This window comes from Takifugu flavidus, chromosome 9 (assembly GCF_003711565.1).
Source record: "Takifugu flavidus isolate HTHZ2018 chromosome 9, ASM371156v2, whole genome shotgun sequence".
Taxonomy (NCBI): Eukaryota; Metazoa; Chordata; class Actinopteri; order Tetraodontiformes; family Tetraodontidae; genus Takifugu; species Takifugu flavidus.
In genome coordinates this window covers 994,892-1,019,020 of record NC_079528.1, presented here as the reverse complement: position 1 = coordinate 1,019,020, position 24,129 = coordinate 994,892, and the positions used below count along the sequence as shown (strand labels likewise).

At 44.7% G+C, this 24,129-nt stretch overlaps 1 protein-coding gene and 1 long non-coding RNA gene across 3 annotated transcripts; one reads left to right on the top strand and one right to left on the bottom strand.

Annotated features, from left to right (window-relative positions):
• The first annotated feature begins 288 nt into the window (after positions 1–288).
• On the top strand, positions 289–17,012 carry LOC130530941 (uncharacterized). Of its 2 annotated transcripts, none has more exons than XR_008951951.1 (3): positions 289–428; positions 1,400–2,258; positions 16,209–17,012. It is a non-coding gene; the product is annotated as an uncharacterized LOC130530941 (long non-coding RNA). The 2 variants fall into 2 exon arrangements; XR_008951950.1 differs by lacking the exon at positions 16,209–17,012 and adding an exon at positions 2,529–2,893.
• On the bottom strand, positions 4,734–24,070 carry abcb7 (ATP-binding cassette, sub-family B (MDR/TAP), member 7). Its single transcript, XM_057042527.1, has 16 exons — positions 23,916–24,070; positions 22,641–22,721; positions 22,453–22,530; positions 20,682–20,801; positions 19,084–19,216; positions 17,020–17,288; positions 15,895–15,983; positions 15,615–15,702; positions 12,936–13,110; positions 11,834–11,991; positions 10,637–10,800; positions 10,367–10,496; positions 9,822–9,993; positions 8,693–8,796; positions 7,624–7,731; positions 4,734–5,953 (listed from the first exon to the last, which is right to left on the bottom strand). The coding sequence occupies exons 1-16, from the start codon at positions 24,063–24,065 to the stop codon at positions 5,735–5,737; spliced, it is 2,238 nt and encodes a 745-aa protein (XP_056898507.1). The 5' UTR covers positions 24,066–24,070; the 3' UTR covers positions 4,734–5,734.
• Positions 24,071–24,129: the final 59 nt, after the last annotated feature.

Below are 24,129 nucleotides of genomic sequence, written 5' to 3'. Positions count from 1 at the left end.
GAGACAGCGCGACTCTTCTCTCCCCCGCCGCTCCATTTTTTTTTTCAATTACAGAAGAATTCGTATTCCAGGAAAGGCGCTATCGGGCAGCCAGCATGTCCTAATATCGCCTCTTTTCCTCAGACAAACACGGCGCGCACAAACTCCCGATGCGCGGCGCCCCTCCGCCAGTCCTCCTGTCGTTTAAGAGATGCTGAACGTTGCCATTGTCGCGGCGGATTCTCTTCTTCCTCCTCTTCTTCTTGTTTTTTCCTCTTTTCTTTTCTTTTTTTGGCAGCTGGACCTCTCCCCCTCCTTGCGGCGCGCAGTCTCGCAGGCGCGCACTCCTCTTGCTCTCTCTCTGATTCTCCTCGGTCCGACCTATGAGCGCGCACAGCCAGCCGACGCAGGGCCACGCACCGCTTTGACGGACGCGCTGAGCAAATCAGGTAGTCCACTCTGAACAGGACTGTATCATAACAGGGCAACTGCAATGACATGAATAATGAATGTCTTACTCACGTCTGCTCCTGCCGATGGAGCCACTCTCAACATCTATGGATCATATCTGCAGCCTTTATTTTCCTAACCCATAGATTAAATGATAATGGCACTACAATCGACAGGAGAGTCGATACATGATCGATTGGAGGCAGGTTGCAGCTGAGAAGGAATTATACAAATAGATATGTTCAGTATTCCTTATGGATCAATAAGAATTATAGTTCATTAGTTCATATATGACCAAAGTGAAACTATAAGTTCCACAGCCATCTCAAGTTATACATATTTAGACTGTTTCCACTATCGCTGATGTGATTTTAATAAAAGTGTATTGAAAAACTAGGTTTTGGTATTTGTTGACAGCGACACACCAAACCGGGTTTCTCTCTCTCTCTGTCTTAGTTACACCTCTTTCTGCTTAACTTGACTTTGAAACACGGTCAACCAGCCTCAGTTTTGGCTCCATAGTAACACAAATTTCTAAATCTATGGCTAAAAATATTACTTCTGCAGTCAAATTGCAGAACAAAAGTCTCTTGTCTTTTTTTGCTAATTTATAACATATTTTTTTGATGAAATATGAAAATGACTGTCCCTGCTTCTCTCTCTGGCTCTAAAAGCTCCTTACTAACACATACATAATGAACTTTCCCATGTGATTGGCCTGATAATTTGCCTAAAACAGGTTCATTAAAATCAATTAAAACGCTGTTTGTGCAAAACTATTAAACTTATCTGCAGTGTTGGAAGTGCAAAAGCAAATCTACGTGAAGTTTATTCATTAGAAAAGCACAATAACAAAGATGTGGCGCGTTATTACAACGCACCATTTAAAGAAACACCCTGAATTGTACACCGTCACAGGTGTGCTGCTCTGATTTTTGTCATTAACCTGTTTGGTGTGGCTGTTTTCCAGTGTCTTGGAGTGTTGTGTGGGTCTCACCGTGACCGCGAGCGTGCCGCTATGCTCTGTGAACCCTCTGTGAAATTGTGCGGCGTTGAAAAAAGCCTGAAGGAAATGTAGCACACCTATGGGGCTGCAGCAAACCCACATGTCAAGCTAACGCCGACACACTGGACTCGTGTCCTGGTGCGTCCACACTGCGTGTTCAACATAACAACATCATGACTCCATCAATGGGACCAGTGGTGTTTCACTAATTGTCTTCTTCAAGATGGCGGAACCGTTGCTCGCCTGCCTTTAGGCGCCAGTGTCGCTGCACGCTAAACTTTCCTTCTTTCACCTTTAAAAGCTGAAGCTGAATGGTGAGTAAACAAACGGAGCAAAATCACGTATCTGTGCGGAAGATGGAAGGTTCGCCACGGTGAAAAGAGCTTTAGGCACTAATAGCGATTAGAAAACTGGACTATTACATGAAAAGTCTCCTGAATCTCTGCAAATCTTTAAGCAAATGGACCGGCGCTGAGAGTAGGGGACAAAAGCAGATCGCTTGGTCTGACCCTCACTGGCTGACGGCTGCCACCAAATCTCTGCTAGGATTACCACATTTGGAACCTGCACGCCTCCTTCGCTGGATTAGCATCAGCAAAAAAGAAAAACCAAAAGAAAACCCACATCGGAGCTCATTTGTCAGCTCTGCCTGAGATGCGAGTGTACTGATGCAAACAGCCGTCCTGGAACACGCAGTCGCTCTTGCTGATTCACCTGAAAGCCTGGAAGGCCGCTGAATGACGGCAGATGTGACAGGAACAAATGTGTATTCCGTAACCAGCTTCCAGTTTTCCACCTACAGAAACAGGAACCTGCACTTTAGGTGAGTGGAGCTGCTGAACTGCCTGTAGATGTGTAAACAGCGTCTGCGCTCTGTGATGGGCCTGTGCTCCGTCCTGCTGTTTATTGATCTCCATTCCAACAAATGTCTATTTCCTGATTCCTTGTCTTGCTGGATGAAAATGTGTTTTTTTTAAACATTTTAATAGAGAATTAAACCATTCAGATATGATTTGAAGTCACTAGAGTTGATCCATTAAGGGTGGGTGGGCTTTAAGTCACATCAGATTGTTTTGCCTGTGTTATGTTTCAGATCCAGGAGTTATTTGACTTAATTCCTTAACTCCTCTGGCAAAGGCCCCCGAAGCTGCTCTGTAGACGGTGAATAATGGAACGACTCCCGCGGGACTCTCAGCAGCAGCTGCTCTCATTTAACTGGAACAGAGGGGGCATTTTTGGAATCACAAGTGGCAGCTACAGTTTCACAACGTGGAGGGATGAGAAGTCGGGTCACCTGTAACGCCGGCCGACGACACCAGCTGGAGGGAGGGCGGGAACCAGCCGATGCTTCGGGAGAACACGAGAAACTTTTAGCAGGCTGAGGCGCGATTTGGAAAGAGGACGGGGACGGGCTCGGTGATTTTCCTGACATTAATGAAGGCGTGCAGGACATTCAGACGTGAGGGTTTTTTCTGCAGTATGAATGTGAACAAACAGTCCGGATCAATCAATACGCTGCTCAGAGGGTGTGTTATCTGCAGTGTGCTGTATCCAGAGATGCTTTTTTATTGACTTTAAAAGGAACTGTGTGTGTGTGTGTGTGTGTGTGTGTGTGTGTGTGTGTGTGTGTGTGCTGTGTGAATATTCATTCTCATCCTGACCAGGAGCATCAATACACTACACAGGGATTACGCACATAAATTTAGACTCCCACACACAATGGTGGAAATAAGTGCATCTTCTCCGAGGCGTCGATGCATATTCATGGGGGCAGAGCCGCCCTTGGCCACAAACTAGTTCCATTGTAGTGGTACAAGGGCGAGCTGGCTGTCTGGTGCAGAGGGATGGGCCCGAGTCTCAGTCGGCTCTGCCCGTTATCATCACAAAACCCTGCACGGTGCACTTCGGCAGCAGGCCACGGTGGGGGGTCGGCTGGGATTTGATATGTGTGTGTGTGTGTGTGTGTGTGTGTGTGTGTGTGTGTGTGTGTGTGTGTGTGCGTGCGCCACGACCCCTTTCATCACCAGCAGGCTACACTTGTGGCATCTCCGATCAGACCTCTGCTTAAGTTTAGACAACACCGCGCGTTTGTTGCATCGCCGAAACGTAGCGAGCCGTGCGCGCCCAGAAAAGAGCGGGTTCAACAAGAAAATGGAATATCTGCTCATCAGCAGCGAGTTCTTTGAAAATCTCTCCTTGAGCAGAAGGTCGTGGTTAGTATTATGGGCCCGGCTCTCCTGCTGCGGTCCATATTAAGGATGCTATTAAAGGCTTCTGCGCGCCCGTCTCTCTTTGTGCCTGCAGAATGCTGCATGCTAAACAGTGGAAATGTCTTTCTCATTACCTCTGGAGGACACGCCGGCACACAGCTCCGCATCTGCGCGCATCACTTCCACACCGCGCAGAAAAATGAAGCGTCACCGCAGGATAGATGGCGTGATGCAGGATTAAAACTAGTTAAGAAAGCAAACACCTCCCCGCGCAAGCCCCTTTCAGAACGCTCGGCAGCTTTAATAATCGACAGTATTATGTCCTTGACCCTCTCAGATAAAGCTTTGCCTCCACAGAAGACGGAGAAGTGGAATAATCCTGCGGCCGGGTACACCTAAGGCTCGCCAGCAAAGCCAGAGCAGATCGCAGGGAGCGACGTTCACCCAAAAATGACTGAATAGCCAGTTAGGAGCAGGTTTGAGGATTGCGGTGTTGCTAATGAACAGTAATAATCACTTCCCAGGGTTGTACACCATTAACACCGACTCATCTGCACAGACATCTGCTCCATGAAAGCGCGCCCATCCATCCAGTAATCACCCAGTTGCTTTCCTTTTAAGCAGGCCTCTATCAAAGTCCACTTTCATCCCTAATGCCACGCCGTGGCGGAGGGAGGGGGTCATTACGCAGCAGAGCGGGGCCAGGTCGTTGTTTTTCCGCCATTGTCGGTGGCAATTACGTTTCCCGCCGTAACGCCTCCCAGAAAGCGTTCCAAGGCATATCTGGTCCCAGAGCGGGAGCCGGAGAGCAGCAGGTGGATCCACCGGGGACTTTATTACACACCAATTTGGACGTATTGAGGTGCATTAAAATCATGACGGGGTAAATTTTTCCATCAAAATTGTTCTGAGAAAAGCTATTGTGAGATACACATTTCCTAGCGATGCTAACTCCATGGTTCGACATGCTAACTGAAATCCAAGTCATTCAGCCATCTGTGTGTTGACGGGAGATCTAATATGGGAATCTCCCAAGTGCCCCGTGTCTGGAGCCATCACGCAACATTGATTAGAAGAGCGCTGACAACTTTTTGATTAGACAGAATCTTTATTAATCCTACTGCAGTGTTCTTTCACCACCAATACCTCTATAAACAAGAAAAAAAAAACAACACTGGGTGCGTAGGAATCAATCCCAATTATATTTAGAAACATCATGAGAGCCACAGCAGCCCTCCAGAAACTGAGGACATGCATGCGTGTACAATTTTTAAATATAAGGTCTCCATATTCTGATTATACAGCCCGAACAATCTCACAGTTCCCGTAAGATCTATATTGCGGCATATTAAATATTACCAAAGGAGGCAAACGGAGGCTCCGTCCGTGGTGAAAAAGACTCATGATTTCTATCAGTGACATATTGAATATTGAGCGTATGCAGCTGGGATAGCACCCTCCAGCACCTCCCCATATTGTCATGGAGATGATTTACACTTTTAGTCTGATTTGTGTTTGACTGAGACGACTTGATTCTAAAACTTGGTTCTAAATGTGATTCTTTCAGAGCAGCGCAGTCATTAAAAGTGGGATCTTAAAAGCGTTTTATCTGCATTCATAAACAGCACGCTGTAAGAAGTTGACATTGGTCATATAAAACAAATTAATCTTAAATTTATTTCAAAAATAACGTTAAAAATTCAACTAACAGGAAATTTACATCAATGTCAAGGCAAATAAATGTCATCGTATAGCTCACCAGCGTCCAGTGCACAGGAAGATGTCAACAAACCAGACATCAGTAATGACGGCGGGGGGTCGATTGTGCTGACAGTGTTACACATGTATGTGATACACGCACATGGTCTCTGTTTGGAGACTTCACCGCTCCTCCTCCCCGACTTGAGCGAGGTGCGGCCTTGATTCACAGGAGTCAGGGGAGGAGACAGTTACATAAGCGGGCATTTGGCTGAAGTGGGCGTGGTTAGAGAAGCCGTACCCCGATCCCGCCCTTTCCCCCCCAGACTCCGGCAGATTGCGGGGTAAACCATCTGCGAGGGAAGAAGGAGACACGGAGGCAGCGCCTCCCCTAACAGGAGCAGTTCCCGCAGCCCTTCACACTGTTCAGGATCTCCTCCTGCAGCTTCTTCCTCTCCTCCTCCTTCTGGGAGAGTCGCTCAGCTGCTGGCTTTGATGCGTTCTGGCCGTTCTTGAGGATTTTGCTGTTCTGAGTGTGCCACAGTTCGGCGTACAAGCTGCTCGGGTTGCTGAGGAGCGTGTGGTGGCTGCCTCGCTCGGCCACTTTACCCTGGCGAAGGAGCAAAAAAAAGAATGTATGATAAATAAACTGCAGCACGCATGAAGTTAAACTGAACAGGCTACAGACGTTAGTTAGCGGCTCTCTAAGACCACACAATGCTGACCACACTGCAGAGAGCTGGCTCCCCCCCAAAATCTTTACCGCCTCCCCAACAACTGTTACAATCTCTCGCAAAGGCGCGCACTCACAGACAGGCACGCGAGCACGCACGCACGCGCGCGCGCGCATCCCTCCCACACAGCCAAACACAAATGAAGGCACCCCCTTCCCCCACCTCCCATGAGCATGCAGAGGTGTTGGCATCGTCTTTTAGTGCGCCCGAGATAAGCATGTGACTGCTTCTGCTCGTTATTTTAATGAGCACCCCAGGCAGTCCTCTGCTGGTGACACAAGCAAACGCCATGGCGACATCACACGCAAACATGCCTCATCGGCACGATCCCTCAGATCCCCGCCATCTGACTTTGGAACATGGAACCACTCGCGTCCTCTACCAACGGTTCAAAGGAGCCTCTTTTCATTCCGAGTTTAACGCAGGTCCAAAAAGGTCACATAGCGCCAATAATTGACATCACCCTACACGTATGCACGGTTACATTAAAAAGTCAGAACATACAAATGCCTTCGGTCAGAGGTGGACGGAAGTTTTACTTTAAACAAGCGTTGAGGTCGTTCTGAACGGTGTCCAGATACAGATGTTTCAATAAGGTCTGGCAGCGTCTCTGCCCCACGCTAATGAGACAAACCTCAGCCTTTGGTGATGAACTGGTGGCAGACCCACATTTGCCAGAAGTGCTCGCTGCCACTGGTTGAAAGGCACTCCCCGCCTACTAAGATGGCTGAGATCTAGTCTTGGGTGACTGGTGGGTGGGATGATCTCTCCAGGTAGCCGCTGCCATTAAGTCGATTGCGAGGACTCGGAGCCCACGAGCTAGCGTTAGCGAGCACGAGGCAATACGTTTTTGTTTTCTTCTACAGGAGACTTGTTGCTGTCAGAATGGTTCATTTAAAGATCCAAGTCTTCAACGACCACCTGACACTCAGTTAAAGATTCATTCTCCATGTAAACAGCAAGTCTGATCGGAATGATTTGCTCTGGTTTAAAAGGGCTTTTGTACATGGGACCACACTGTAGCTAATGGCGATCTATAGAGAAACGACATGCTTACTCTGAGGCCTCAGCAGTGTCTGGGAACACGGCCCATACATTATTAGTCACCGAGACAAACAAGACACGCCATCTGACCAAAACAGCCAAGGAAGCAGCCTGACCGCTTTAATGAGCCCTTATGGAAAAAATAATACATTCAATGCTACTAACAGTGTCCTGCTGTTGTTGAAGATAATGAGAAAAGCCAAACAAAGCATGTTATCATCACGTACACTGGAGAAAGGTGATTCAAAAATAAATGAGTGCTAACGACACAGGCTACTCGCTGATTTCGTGCTGCTGGCAGATTCGGTGCAAAACAGGTCACATCGAGCCCGAGACCTCATCCTTCCTTCAATGTAAGAAACATCTAATTGGACCAGCAATTAACACGGTGCAGGGTAACAGAATAGTGATAGATCATTTACTCTCTGTGGGCCCGAGATTCCAGCTGGAGAAAATATAGACGAGGAAAGGTATGAGATCAAGTAAGTAAATGAGTTTGCACCTCGCTGAGAACGATGATCTCATCGGCGTCTACAATGGTGGACAGCCTGTGGGCGATGAACACCGACGTCCTCTCTTTCACCATCTCCTTCATCGACGTCAGGATGTTCTGCAAAAACACAAATTCAACTCAATCGCCGACAACAGTAATAGCTCTGACGATGACCCGGGTCCGAGATCTGCGGTGTGCACCCGTCTGAAACTGCGCACGTTGTGTAGCTCATTGTTCATTAAAGACAGACGTGTTCTGTTTGCATTTGTTCCACTTCTCGCTTCACTAATCACCAATTTATTCATGTTTTAAAAGAAACACACAAATACATTTAGAGTTCCGATTTAAATAATATTTTTTTAAATAACCAGCATCTGCACATCAGAAGTTTGACATAAATTAATATAACATCAAAATGGAAAAAAATCCATTGAGTAAATATCATTAAAAAAACAATAAGATTGACTTTAATATAATTTATATCGATATCAGTTGAAGTTCTATATTAATATCAACTCGTACGCTGCTGCACCCACAGGATATATATACTGTGTGAAATGCCTTTGTCAGAGAAGCTAATTCAGTAGGATATTGCACAGCAACAACCCGCCTCATATGCTCAATGTTTACTTATGATAATTTTAAATACCATTGTGAGCAGCAAACGCAAATCTCAATTAACATCCACATCTGCAGCCCCACTCCTGCCCGCCAAGTTCAGAGCGGCCGCGCTGATCTTTCTCATTAAGTGTAACATTTACAAAGACTCCGGGCTTTAGGCTGAGCTGCAGATTAGGGGGGAGGAAACAGTGGCAGTTGGCAGCAGAGCGCAGGGGGAGGTGTGTTCATGAGCGGAGTGTGTGTGAGCCTGCATGTGTTGGGGGTGCAGCGTTTTGTTTTTGGGTTGTTTTTTGGGGGGGGGGGGTGTCTCACAGCAGGTACGTGATGACGCAGTAGTGAGCAGAGAGGGCGTCTGTTCTGCTAAATGCGTACGCGGGAACAGAGAGGTGTCGGCGTGGACGTGCGAGAGAGGGCGGCCGTCTCTGGGAGTGTTGCCGCCGTTGTCTGTCAGACCCACCTCCTCCGTGATGGAGTCAAGGGAAGACGTAGCCTCGTCATACAGGAGGACGGGTGGGTTCTTCAGGATGGCGCGGGCGATGGCGACACGTTGCTTCTCCCCGCCTGAGTCAAAACAACAGGTGTCACAAATAAAAGCGGACCGGACCCAACGCCGAGTGTGCAGCAACGCAGGGCTGAAGAAAGCGACTTTTTTTAATTGAGAAGCAAAAGCAGTGGGACAAAAAGATTCCTCCCACTGTGCCTGACTTGGCCTTTATTACATACAAGCTGTGTGCAGCGGCAATTAAGGGAGTAAGTAGCCTCACAGACCAAGCTGCCCACCACTCCCACCCCCTGAAACCCCCCCACCACCTCCCCTCCTGACAGAGTCACTGGCAGCTGTCAAAGAAACAGTGAAATTAATGAGGATAGTCATGTCTTCATTATATCACTCCCTCACTCCCTACCTACCTACTACCTACCTACCTACCTACCTACCTCACTCACTCACTCACTCACTCCCTACCTCACTCACTCACTCCCTAACTCACTCCCCACCTACCTCACTCACTCCCTCACTCGTAAAATAAACAAGGCTCAGTAATCGTACAGAAAGAATGAGCCCATTAATTTGTGTGGGTGAGTCCAGTATCTTCTGAACAGACATAAGATATTTTTATTGTTCATACGTCACCTCAGCTGGCCTTTTCTAATGAGAGTTATGAGTGGATGAGTGGAAAGTAACCTAGTAAGAGGAGTTCTATCTTGTTCTTCTGTTTTTACCAAACATTGCAATGATTTAATCTAAGGCTACATGCTGGATGTTCAAAATAAGACCAAAAGACAGTCAGCCCCCCGTTATTTCTATAAAAACATTCTGCTTTCAATTAAAAGCATTTTTTACGTTAATTTCAGAGTATTTTTAAACAATCAAACTGAGCATAAAACACTTTGGACATTTTCCTTTCATCAAGAATCTACAATTAAGTGTGTAGCGGCAACATTGTAAATGTGGATTGGGGTTTTCAATAGTTCCAGCATATGCAAAGAAACGTGTAATACCACCTAGGGAGATGAAAACACCGCTACTTTATTTGGCTCTGCTGTGAGAATGATATCTAAATTGCAGCCAGGATAATGTAACACACCTGACAGCTTGAGGCCTCGCTCGCCAACCTGCGTGTCGTAGCCATGAGGCATCCTGAGGATCGCATCGTGGATGCCTGCTAGACGCGCCACTTGGTGCACGTCCTCCACCGTTGCGTTGATGTTCCCATACAGGAGGTTGTAGTAGATGGTGTTGTGGAACAGCACTGCATCCTGACACCATTACAGAAGCAAAACAAAAATCAGGCTTCAGAGCAGTTTACTGCAGCAGAAGGCTGCAGTTAGAAAAGGGAGGGTAGGAGGGAGAAGCAGACCACACGGATGACAACAACACTGGTTTCGTACCATCTGTTCAGATTAGCCTCTGAGCTCCACTGCAGACTGAATTGTACTTATTTCAACTGGCATTAATGTTAAACTCTGCTGCTCTGCTGTTGCAAGTAAGAACTGGAAATTACATTCAAGCCCAAACATTTCATTTGTGGCCATCAGCTTGAAACTGTGTTCTCATCATGTCTCCTTCCAGAGTGCTAGTATTTCATTGTCGTGTACTTTGTGTGTGTGTGTGTGTGTGTGTGTCACACACCTGAGGAACGACCCCCAAAGACTTCCTCAGGCTGTCTAAGCTGACTTCTCGGATATTCTGCCCAGCTATGTAGATGTTGCCCTTCTGAGGCTCATAGAAGCGAAATAAAAGCCGCACAATGGTGCTCTTTCTGCAACCAGAGGAGGAACAAATCATCAGAACAGCGTTGCACCTCCACGGTATCGGTCACATCTGATGGCACGGCTGCGCCGCACATATACAAACGACCTGACATACAGTTAAAGATTTAATAAAGATCTGTGTACTTACCCTGACCCACTGCCACCGACGATAGCCACCTTTTTCCCAGCGGGCACTTCGAAGGACACCCCATTTAAAACTTTCTGGCCTTCCAAGTACTCAAAATAGACATCCTCAAAGCGAATGGTCGCTTCCTGCGGTGTGATGGCTAATGGCGGTGCGAGATCCTTTTCCTACATAAAAGCAGGGGGTTGAGTCACTGGGATAAAGAGAAGACACATACAAAACAGCCAGTGGCAGACGCGGCCCAACATGATGCAATTCCACTCCAACACCTTGCAAAGAGGGATTTTGCTGCTGCTCCCAGCCGACGTGAACTGCATAAAGCCAAGGCATTCAAAGCCAATTGAAGAGGTTGTTTCTAAAGGCCATCTGAATCTCCACACACATGCCCTTCATAGCAACTGAAGGATCAATAGCTGTGAAAACTTTCAGTACATACAGAGCTGCGGCCAAGGCCAGCAGTGAATAGAATTCTCTACTTTCTGTGCATAAAAGCCCGATCTGCACCATTACCACGCTACCTATTAGCATGTGCCTGAATCGACCGCAGCCAATTAATACAAATACGTAACTCAAAGTCCATTAGTATAATGAGATGATAATCCCCGCAATCCCAAACATGGGGCCTGAAAATTTTATGCAACAATTTTGAGCAACAGGGAGCTTTAAATTATTTTGCAGCTACATAATATGCCTATGTTTGACACAAAAAATAACATTAAGGCAGCTGCGGCCTGCTGGGCAGTGCCATTCCAGAGGGAATCACAACTGAAAGGAGATTTACTGATGAATTAAAAAGTAAATGGACAGATTTGCTTCTCCAACTGCAATTACTCGGTGAAAACTGTGACAGCTCACTCACATTTTCAATGGGATTTTCTGATAAAGGGTGCTATCATAATGATAAATGTAATCAAGTGTTACCAATGTATGTGGCCATGGGTGCAGAGATGGACATGTAGGCGAACTAGAACTGGCATCAAAAAGGAGCTCAGTGCACCATTAAACATCTTAACTCTGAATCGGTCTAATAGATTTTCTCATATTGAACTCTGCGCTCTGCGGTATTCAGAAGTGAAATTGTAAAAAACAAAAAAAACAAACACACACACGCACACACACACACACACACACACACAAAAGAACAAAATCTCTTTTGCAATTTAAGGCTACAAAGAGAGGCATGCTAAGCTAACAAGTTACCTTGATCTTGGTGTCAACGTTGAGGAGAGTAAAAAGAATGTTCATATCTATTAGGGCCTGTCTGGTCTCTCTGTAGACTGTGCCCAAGAAGTTGAGAGGAAGGGAGAGCTGAAAGAGGAGTCCGTTCACCATCACCAGGTCTCCAACCGTCATCGTACCTTTGCCACAACAACAAAACAACATCGCTCCTGAATGTCTGTCTCTGCTGCATCATTTGAATTTGAATGAGCCTAAAACACACGTCCACTATCAAAGTCTTTGGGAGAAAATGTTGAGCGTGACAGTCTTCACTCACTCAGTCTTAACTTCCAATTTGCTGAATTGAGGTAGTTAAAGCTCCTGTTCTTTTTTCATCGCACAATGCTTCAGTTCAGATGATTTTTTTGTATTAGATGAGGTTGTTTTGGTTCTTTATTCCAAATTCATATTTTCTTTTTGTGCAGTGGACACAAACCTGGGGCACAAAGCAGTAAAATCTAGCTGGGTAATTGCCAATTTGTATATTTATACCTCGGTGATCTCAGACTTTTTTCACAAAGTGTATCCTGTTGTGCATGTTTGTTGGACTGCCAGATCAATAAGGGCTGAACAGGCTGAAATACAATTCAACAGCCAAGAATAAACCCACCTGTAAAAACACCACGACGTTCAAATTTTAAACTATCAGTCTGTTTGTGTTTTAATTCCTTCACCAATCACTCAGCCAGGTGACTGCAGATGTTGCCATTCTTGCCAACAGGATACACAATGTAACTTTAAATAAAAGCTAAAATCTGCATGCTGCACAGGTGGTGTTGGTGTCCGAAGTCAGACGTCAGTAACACATCGGTTTGGAAATGAAACTCGAAAGGTCTGACAATGGCTACAAGCATACCATAGTTATCCAAGTGGAAACCAGTAAAGCAAATATAAATTTAGGAGATAAAATTAGTGTCACACTTATCTAAATCCAATGCAAGAGAGACGATGCCTCCAAACACCCACTCAGGCCAGCCAGCCCCAGGCCATTGAAGACATCTCAGAATCATTTTTAATGATTTGTTAACATACACACACAAACACGCGCATGCGCGCGCACAAACACACCAAATTCTCGGCTCACCTGCAGCGATGCCCTTACTGGCGAGCAGCATGATGCCCGTGAGTCCAACACTGAAGATGGCACTCTGGCCAAAGTTGAGCATGGCCAGTGTGGATGTGGTCTTCAAAGAGGCCGACTCATAGGTCTTCAGGAACCCATCGTACCGTTCTGCTTCATATTTTTCATTGTTGAAGTACTGCAGCCAGGACGAAGGAAGGAGGATGGGAGCGGGACAAAAATGAGATTCACGATAAGACTAAACTCTGAGCTGAGAGAAGAAAGAAATAAAAAAGGCTGCAAAATATGGTAAAGGTTAAAAGTTAGGGAAGCGTGGAGGGAAGTGTCAGGTAGACAGACACTTAAAGTGCAGCAGGACTAAAGGCAACATTTGTTCCAAGGGACCACTGTAGGCATAGTTGAGGTCTCAGTCGGCGTTTTGAGCAGTTTTTCCTCTCTAATTCTTCATCTTCGTGTACTAAAAGGATGTGGAGATTAATAAAATGGAAATCAGACCAATTCAGTTCAGAATTCAGTTCAGAATTCGGTTTGGTGACCTCAGGATCGGGTCTCTGCTCTTTGCAGATGATGTGGTCCTGTGGGCGTCATCGGCCCATGACCTCCAACTATCACTGGGTCCAAGTACCTCAGGGTCTTGTTCACGAGTGAGGGAAGAATGGAGCAGGAGATCGACAGCGTATCGGTGCAGACGCCGGTCGATCTTCGTTCCTAGCCTCACCTATGGTCATGAGCTTTGGGTAATGACTGAAAGAACAAGATCACGGGTACAAGTGGCCAAAATGAGCTTCCTCCGTAGGGTGGCTGGGCTCTCCCTTAGAGATAGGGTGAGAAGCTCTGCCATCCGGGAGGAGCTCGGAGTAGAGCCGCTGCTCCTCCGCGTTGAGAGGAGCCAGATGAGGTGGCTTGGGCATCTAGTCAGGATGCCCCCTGGACGCCTCCCTGGTGACGTGTTCAGGGCATGTCCCTCCGGTAGGAGACCCCCGGGAAGACCCAGGACACGTTGGAGAGTCTCTATGTCTCTCGACTGGTCTGGGAACGCCTGGGGATCCCTCCGGATGAGCTGGAAGAAGTAGCTGGGGAGAGGGAAGTCTGGGCTTCTCTTCTTAGGCTGCTGCCCCACCGCGACCCGACCCCGGATAAGCGGTAGAGGGAGGGAGGGAGGGATGGATGGATGGATGGATGGATGGAATTCAGACCATGGTCCAGTGTGTGTAAATGATTAAAATTAAAGCATTTCTAAAAAAGCAGGGGATTATTTTTTCTAAGAAATTCTAGACCGCACTTGAAAACGAATTACGGTACTAATTTCCATCAGACCCTGGATTTATCTAAAAGATGAGACTAAAACAACCAACAATAGATTTCCTGTATAGATCCCAGTTTAATCAAGTAACACACAAACACATTTCCACATCTATCTTCGACATATCTTTCTGACCAAATGCGACCCCATGACCCATGACCTTAAAAGTCCAAATCCTCGATCCATTAACCTTTGCAGGTGAAAAGCATATCCTGCCCACTAAGCACAAGAACACACACACCTGGCACACACGCAAACCAATAGCAGCTCTTGAATTCAGAACATAAAACTCTAGCATAATCACAATAACAGCCCTCCTCAACTCTGGTACCAATTACCTAATATTGCTGTTTGTTTAGTTTGCACTATTGTTCCTCTGCTCTGGTTAAGTGGGCGATTTGCTTCACTAGCTAACAGCAGTGGTACCATGCTGCTACTGACTTGCCACTGATTTGCATATAGGGAAATGCAGGAAATCAGAGATTGAAAAGAAAGTAGCACATGGAAGGCAAACAGAGGCAGTGCAAGGCAACATGTTCAGGTTCTCATCCAGCCCTTTGTGAAAGTGGAACGGATTTCTGAGTGGGTGGAGATCTAATTACATATGCACACTCACAGCTCAGAGTGATGCTAAATCCAGCCGCATTGGCACAGATGACACAAAATAACTGAACAAAACGTTAAGAAAAACAGGGTTGCAAAATAATACTGCAAAAGAAATCACGTGGGTACCAAAATACACCTGGAACAACAACTAAAGCACCCAAAACAGGGGGCTGATTATGTCCAAACATGTTTGACAGGGTGACCTAAACAGCCAATGATTCATGACAACCAGGCCACTGAGACTAACGTCTGTCAGAGCACAATAACATCCTTATCTTTAACCAACGGGCCATCTTTGTGTGACAGCAATATAGGAAAATGTAATCAGTGACATTTAAGGTTTAGACTCAAAAAAGACAGTGAGAGACTAAATAATGAGAAGGAGCATTAAAAATGATAAATGCCTGAGTCAGTAGAAAACCTTTTTTGCTCAGCATTCTGGGGAGTTGACTGAAAGGATTTTTTTAAATTTTTTTTAAAGTAAAAGGGGAGGATGTGCCAAGTGTACAGTTTTTGTGTGAAAGTAAGCCAAAGATCTCAAGGTTGTAAGCGGTCAGTTAGACAAAATGAACTATTTCAATGTCTGTGACTAAAATGCAAATTCTGATGGTGACAATCATGCACCTAAAATACTGCTACCATGGCCTCGTAAATACATGTTTACTCAAATGAAGAGGAGAAAATAAAGAGAAGATGATAAAGGAGAGTGAAATGTAAAAATAAGAAGCAGCATGGGATGAAAAGTGTGATTGTGTGTGCGGGACGTGCTTCACCTTAACAGTCTCATAGTTGAGGAGAGAGTCAATAGCTGCGTTGCCAGCGTCATTGTCGGCTTTATTCATTTCTATCCTGAAGCGAGTCCTGTGCAGAGACACATTCCTGTAAGCACTTTCTTAAGCACACATTTCAGTCAAAAGCTGAAGCTTGTTACTGTCTGTGCAGTGATGGGCAGAAACATTTATTGAATAGTATTTACGTGATAAGAACCACGAGCAGTAAAGCAGCAATTTGAATGACAAACAGACACAAGACCGACACAAACATCCTCGTTACCTCCACTGAGTGAAGAGAATAGTGAAGAGCGCGTATGCAGATAAGGTGCCCAAGGCCACTGCTGCAAATTGTCCGCCACACTTGTAATACTGCAGAAGGAAAAAAAGCAAAGGAAAAAAAATATCAAAGGATGAGTCTAATTCTGTGATTCAACAGCTCTGATAAAATGTCTAGAGATGTCAGCCAGCCGGGCCCTAAAACTGATGTCAAACTCTACCATTTTTCATCAACCCAGTAAGAAATTTCATGTTGCGAATTAATAAGAAGCTAAGTGAGACTTTATTTATTTGGACAATGCTGTCTTCTCATTAGAGAGAAACTGACATCAAGATCCTGAGCAGAGTAATATCAGGAACTACAGATGAGCCTTTCTGTCACTGGTGGCCGAGAAGAAAGACATCTGTTCGTGACGTGCTCCACAGAAGGACATTAAGCTGCAACAAAGCTTTGAGATTTATCCCTGACGCTAACAGGCACTCTGTTGCCACTACAGGTTCATTGGAATCCTGTTACATTTAGAATGCAAATGAGACAATATGTCCAGAATTAATATTCCAACAATCTGCTGTGATGGCCATCAAGGTGATGGATTGTCTCAAGGAAGGACTGAAACAGCCACAAGAAAAGGAGGAAAAACTAAAGCAAAAAAAACTCTTTCGGCCAATAGGTTTGCCAATCTGTACAATATTTACAGTAATCTGATCAGTCAGGGCGCTTCCATTTTGTGACCAAAGTCATTTCCATGTAAATGGCAAAGTTAAGATGCAGACAGAAGCTCACATTCCCCAATCCTTTTCATTCAAAATAAAAATGAATTGATGCATCACTGAAATACCTCTAGTGAAGCCGACTTGGAAGATGAAAGATTCTCTAATCTAGTTTTCAATGACAACCGATTGTGAGCTCTGGCTGACCTAGACTTTGCTTCTTTTTTTTTTTTAAGTGATTTTAAAATTGTAGTTTAGCAGTATTACACTATAATGTAGTTTGTAAAAAGATTCTTAAAAAATTCATAGTAATGTTTTGCAAAGCCCCAGTTTTTCAAGTCAACAATCACAAAGTCAGGTGAATCCTTTCCAATCAACATCTTTGGTATTAGCTTGCATAGCTAACGCACGGACTCACCAAGATGGCACTGACGAGGCCTACTTCAAAGACCGTGGGTCCTAGATTGAAGACGAGCGCACTCAGGACAAAGGAGATGCCCCGCGTGCCACGGTCAATAGCCTTGGATAGCGCCCCCGTCTGTCGGCTAAGATGAAACCCCAGATCGAGGCTGTGCAGATGAAGGAAGACGTTCTTGGCGATGCGACGGATGGAGCTCTGGGCCACCTTCCCAAACACAGTGTTCCTCAGCTCGTTGAAGAAGGCTGCGCAAGCCCGCGATCCACCATCTGGGACCAACAGAGGAGATGAAGATTTGAACAGCTGTTGTGAAAAGCAGTGAGGTTCAGACAAAGAGGCTCCAAGGCGATGAAGGCCGAACATATTCTATTCTCATCCCCAACAACTTAGAACTGCTCTGAAGCTCTAAAAATGCTGTGATGCAACAAAAGAATATAACCTTCATGGTCTTGTGATATCTAATATAGTGCTGACAATTTGCAGCTGCTGCAATGTGAAGGCTTATATGAGGTGCCAATTTTTTTTGCACATCATCTCTGGTGTGAGAGCAGTGCAGAGACATGTAATTATGAAGCTGGGGGCAGCCTCGCTACTATGACAGGCCAGCACACTGCAGACACAGCAAAGGGAGCGTATCTGACCGTACACACGTCTGTTCAGAGTGCTGGGGGGAGCAAACTACAAGTGTGAGCAGAATACCAGAGGAGCGAGGTGGGATTCAATAAGAGCATTGTGCAGAAACGTGACGAAGTTGCCAGTGAAGAGATTTGATCTATTATCTATGCTTTCTGTCCAGCTCCAAACAACATGCCCACCATTTATATCAAGTAGATATTTAGTTATAAATAAAAGCATATTATTAAAAAGAGATAGCAAATACAGCCAAGATGAAAAAAAAACAATAGTGAAACACCAGTACAATTATGCAGAGGCAGCACATGTAATCCAAAAATACAAAAGCAACACACAATATAATCATAGACAATAAGCACATACCATCACATTCAGGGATGCAGACTGTCATCACATATAGACAGCTTCCATGGTCATGACGCAAATGACAGCCATGTATTAGTGTGAGCAGGTGTAGTTGTCGGCAAACCATCTTTTTGTCTTGGCTGTGAAAGTGGAGTATGTATGTATGGCTTTAATATGGGGGGGAAGTGAAATTTATAGTTACCCACACCCCTCTCTTGAGCTGCTGCAGAAAATGTAGTGCATGTCTTTTTCAAATTAATATTAATCTGTGTTTGAATGACAAATTGCTTTCGTGCTGTGCCTTCACCTTCCTGTACATTATTTCCCTGCTGAGACCAAAGTTGGGGTTAGAATCTCGCTCCGTCCTCCAGCTTCAGCAGGCTGTAATGCGGCGTTAAATGGAAATGCTCATCCAATGAACAATGTGTCCACATCTGACAAGACAACCTGCACATTTATGAAGACTCTGTGCAACCTTTTCGGCAAATTACACCCGTCACGGCACACTCAGGTTGTTGGGGGCCCAAGTGTTGCAAATGGAGGGGGAATTCTTCTTTAAAACCCCTTCATTCTCCCATGTCATCTTAATGTGTGTGATTTGGTGCCATTTTCCTGCACTTCCCTGATCCAACAGTCTATATAAATGTGCAGGCAGTGGGCTCCTTAAAGAAATAAATCATCTTCAGCCTACGTGTCACCACTCCTCACTTACAGGGGGAACTGAACAAAAACAAGATATATCACAGCTCTTTAAAGATGCTCTCTGGCCTTCATGATGCAGAAACTGCAAACAGTTCCAAAAGGACGTGAACTGCAACCTCATCACTGCAACAGAAATCCATCTACCTGTCTTCCTCGATTAAAGTATGATAAGAAAACCTCTCTCGAGAGGGCAGCGTGATCCGGTATGAAGTGGGGCACAGAAAGAGGAGCACAATGTAAATACTTTTGTGTAGAGGGACTGGTTGTGCAGCGCCAGTGATTTGAATGTGCTGAGAAAAGGTCAGCCTGCAGATAATAAGCACTCCCATCGTCCCTTTTTGATGAGCGCGGCACCTGCCAACAAAACACAAGTCTGGGACTTACAGCCAATCAGGACAGCCGTTGCCATGGTAGCCACGGTGTTTGGCGCGTCATTCAGGTTCAGCATGTGTCCTGACATCTGGTTAAGCTCGTCCACTGCATACTTAAACATGAAGGGCACCGTCACATTGGTGAGCTGGGAGGGATTCAGAGGAGAAACCGGAGAGGACACTTTCAAACAGACTGTAAAGTTAACACATCTACATTTACGTATACACACGTAAAGGAGGGCTTCCCACTAACTGTAGGTGATAAATGTTATTGTTAATAGACAGCTGGATGCATATGTGTATAGCCACAAGAATACTGTTCTGTGTAAGCCATGGTTACTCTCCCTGACAGGCTGAACCGAGGCGAGGAGGCTGGAGCTTCCTGCTAATGGAATTGAAATGGTTATTACAGATAATTAAAAGCACAGGGACAGCTGTGTGACTCAGACTGGGTGCTTAGGACAGCTACACAACACAGGAACATGCAGAGCCCGTTTCACTCGAGTATCTTCCCCCATTTTTTACTTTGCTTTCTCTAATGTTACCAATGCAAAAAAGTAAACAAAGTATAATAAAATGGCTTATAGTCTGCTAAAGCTATATCTCTGGGGCTTTTAACACATTTGTGCATTATACTGAGACAATACAAATCCTCTTGGGCCCCTCAAGGAAAGAAACAATATAGTTGCTACCAAGACAACAGGAAAACGACACAAAAATAGCCCGAGCTATTATCACTTGTTCGAAATGCGTCTCAATTTTTCCAATATAAATGATAAGCCAGCGCGCATTCAACCCATTATGAGCCAACTGGAGATTAAATTGACACAATGTCAGTCTGTTCCCGTCCATATACGACCTCACAGCAGTGATAGTGTGTAAAATACTAGAGGGACCAGAGGTATGGTCTGCTGTAGCCACTGACTTATTCCACGTAATAATTGCTTTCACACTACTGATGGGTTGAGTTCAAACTAATTGGAGAACGGGAGGTAAGGCTGGACGGTGTGTGTGTTCTCTTCATCTTTAGCAAACACAAGACCACGCTGGGAGGCAGCAGCACATGCTTATTTAGGAGCTGAGAATTTGATTGTTTTCCAGGGTGTTAATTAGAGACCATTGAATAAAGGAAGAGGAAATGCTCCATGCACTGATTGATGCCTGCAATTAATTATTTAAAAACAAAACAAAAAACTGTCTCTGAATAGTTTTTACACAGGAGTTTTCAGCAAACAGGTCATCTGATTTAACAACGACATTTCTGATTACAAATGTCTCAACAAGTTTGACTTTGACTTTTAATGCACTAAACCACTTTGTGACTGAATTATACACTTCATGTTCTTGACATAATCTGATGGCAGCATTTTATGCCATGATTAGGAGTAATGGCTGTTTCTGACCGACTCGGCTGTTCATTATGGCCAACAGTTAAAACACTAGGGGTGAAATGAAACATCAGAATCAAATCCTCACCATGCAGAAATTGCAAAAGGTTATAAAAGAAGCCAATTGCTTTCACAGGCTTACAGAGTTCAAGAATGCGCACAAAGTGATAGAGTGGTTGATCTACAGTAAATCCCGTTTCAATAACTGCTGCATAAAACTCACTTTGGCTGCAGCAAGCAGGCCCAGAGAGACGGCAACTCGGGCTCGTAGGTCAGGTCTGTCCTTGGGCCATATGTAGGACAGCATTGCAGACAGGATCTGAGTTGAATTTATCTCCTTTAACTGTGGAAACAAAACAAAAGGTAAATTATTTCTTCGATTATAAATACCATAACAATCGGTACAGGATCATTTTGAAGACCACTTAACATTTGCTGTGCTACCTTGCTAAGCCATGAATAAACCGATATTGCATTTCATTGTAAATAAATTAAATTAAAGACGGCAGACACACAGAATGTTGAATGTCAGCAGTGGTCCCTTAGGAGCGCCAGGGAGAGGCAGTGACAGCCGAGTTTCCAGGTGAACCTGGGACACTGGTTTGACACGACAAGTCCCAGGAGACACCTGAACTGTCATCCCAGCTGAATATGAGAGCATACTGCCAACATGGATGTTTACCAACGCTCCAACACACACCTGCCACAGGGACTGACTGCAGGCCAAAGAATATGCAATAATTCCTCTAATCCACTCAATATGGTGGCAGTGAAATACAGCGTCGCTGTGTGCCATCATCCCTAAAAATATTACAGTGAGACTGTGCCCGGCACCTGCTTTCAATGCAATCAAGAAGGATGTGACATTCCAAATTGAGAATTAATATTAAAATGACGGTTCGCCCAAAAGGAAATTGCACTCATTTCAAATGCTTTTGAATCTGAATCCATAAAGTAATCCAGTTTCCAAGGTTAAATTATTATCATAAATTGGTAAAAGGCTGTTCAAGATGTCAACTCAAAACAGCATCATACAGCTACTGTAGGGCTAGCTAGTTCGGAAACATATTAAACCAGATGTGCTGGAGAAAGGAGAGAGGATGTGTGCAAATACTGGCGCTAACAGGCTAAAACATAGAACTGAATATGGCTCAAGTCTTGAATGTTGAAGTGCAAGATCAATATGGAAGCTTTTATGCTTCTTCTGGGTTTTAATGTTTGAAGGTCAGTGATTCACTCGACTGAACAATTCAGGACCTCAATGAACCTTAAACATGGCCCTTACTTCACCTCCCCCTTCATGTAGCAGGGATGAATGGATAATTTTCATTTAGAATCCATATCCGAGGTCCCTTTCTCATTTTCAGCCTTTGAGGCGAGCAGGATGCAGAGAGGGAAACGTTATTTACCTGCTCAGGGAACAGAACTCTGTAGCACAGTTTAGGATCATCTGCAGCCTCACAAATCATTTAATGCATGTTCCAAGGTGAGTGTTAACTGTTTTTACTATACCACCCCCCCACCCCCCACACACAAAAGAAATGAGGTTTGTGTGATTGGCAGAATATGTGGGTAATTTAATTACGGTCGAAAAAAATACTGTAACTTACTTTTAGCAACTGTGAGCTCACTCAGCTAACCTGTATTTTTATTATTACATAAGAACACATACTTGTTACTGAAGACTGTTTTTGTTCTGAATTAATGTGTTTGTTTCCAGCATTGCGACATCACTTCTAGAATCAGTATTCTGCTTGGCTAAATATTAGCTCTGTGATAAGAGGGTCCTACCTGTGTTGTTTTTAAAAGCATTGCTCCTCATTTAGCCTGATTTGAATAACAATAGCAACCTTGTCAGTGGAGTTGGTCTCCCCAGGTGTTTTCAGTTGAGAGTCCAACAGTCACTCCATTAATAAATAAGCACTATTTGCTTTAAATGAAATATCAGAACAGCATTTCGAGGACATAAAGCTGAAAGCAGGTTGAGTACTCACCACATTTTGTGGATCTGCATTTAGCCGTCCTCCCGCATTTCCATGCCAACATGTTCTTTTGTCTGTAATCTGCAAGTGCTGCAGAAGAGTCATGGTTAGGATGTGCGTGTGATTAGTGCCATTATCAAAGCCAATGAAACACGTGAATTATACATGAAGGAATGATCAAATATATCGAGCTAACTTACTTTTGCTGCCTCTAAAATCCGATGGTTTCCACTCCTGCTTGAACTCCATGTAGCACTTCTTTGTTGTGGCTTGGACGTCAGCTGTAAAGGATGACATGTCAAATCAAAAAAGCTGTCACAAAAAAGTAAAGCAAAGCAAACAGCTGTTTGATTCCACACAGAAGAGCAAACACACAAAAATCAGATTTGACACATCTTTTCAAAGAAAATTAACACCACACATTCATCAATTCAAGGATTTGCATTGATATCCCAGAATAACCTCGACCCACCGATACTGTATGTTGCCATGCCTATAAGGGATTAAGAAACGGATATACTCATCACCTGAGCGACTGCTCTACAAACCAACCACCACTGCCAAATTGAAGAATAGAATATTAAAAGCTCTAAATTAAAGCACCATATAAGTTAGATTGGTTGCAATTATTATTATAAAGATATACTATGTTTAAAGCCATTTAATATGCTCAAACTGAAGAGCTGGGCATGTGTTTGTATTTAGACTCAAAAAGGTCATTCTGGTATTGGGAGGGAGTCAATACTCTTTATTCCCCCTGTAAATCATTGATGGTTACCACTTTACCCAAGAATCATCACATGTTGGGTAAGTCATTTGGAATAGTCTTTTAAGATCATAAAGTCTGTAAATGTGCTTTTGTTTGCAAGGATCCAAACTCAGATGGACAGGAACACCTCCATAAACCAAAAATGATAATGGCTTCAATGAAATGAACAATTATGAAAGGCCCCAAGATTAGCTGCTGTATGCTGTACATGAGCAGCTATTTGTGCATGTACATTTTGTCAAATAACTACTAAGTGGATGTTAAGAGAGTAAAGCGCTGCAGACAGCAACACTGGGTGGGCCAAACAAGCAGCGTTATCATCCACAGACAGTTCCAACACGTGATGCAGATCACTCACATGCCAAAGAACAAGTAACGACTGGTAGACCTCTATAGAAAAAAGAAATCGATAAGGAACGAAGTAGTTTGACTATTTCGAAAGACACATGTGTGTGTTTAAACAAATGACGTAAGACTGCAGCGACAGTAACTCTTAAGTTAGCTAGCTACCCAGCTCTTGTTTGTCTCCCCCTGTTCCTCATTAATAGGACAGTGACGACAGCTGGACATAGAGGCGAAACGCTGTCCATTTCATTCCATCAAAAACTTTCCTGGAAGTTTGACGGAAGCACTCGGCTCCTGCCCTTGTCCGGTGACTGTCACACCACAAACACACTGTCCTCCCTGCGGCCGACCTTTCACTCACCGCATGTGCACTTTGGCGCCTGTGGTCCGTCCGAATGTCACCGACGCAACTATTCCAGTGATGAAAAGAGCGCGCCTGTCCAAGGAGGTACGCCAATTTTCGTCTTTGGAAGTGAAAGCCGCATTTCAGAGGCGCTAACATCGGCGCCATGTTGACGACAGTGGAAGGCAGGGGCTCGAAGCACCGGCTGTTACGTCATTTCCGCTTTGCGCCT

Bases quoted from the DNA above. Each gene is read 5' to 3' on its own strand.
- abcb7 (XM_057042527.1), bottom strand. From the start codon at position 24,065: ATGGCGCCGATGTTAGCGCCTCTGAAATGCGGCTTTCACTTCCAAAGA. The intron at 11,992-12,935 runs GTGAGCCGAGAA...GTTGTGGCAAAG, and splicing joins CAGTAAGGGCATCGCTGCAG to GTACGATGACGGTTGGAGAC. The intron at 10,497-10,636 runs GTAAGTACACAG...CTCTGGTTGCAG, and splicing joins GTCGGTGGCAGTGGGTCAGG to AAAGAGCACCATTGTGCGGC.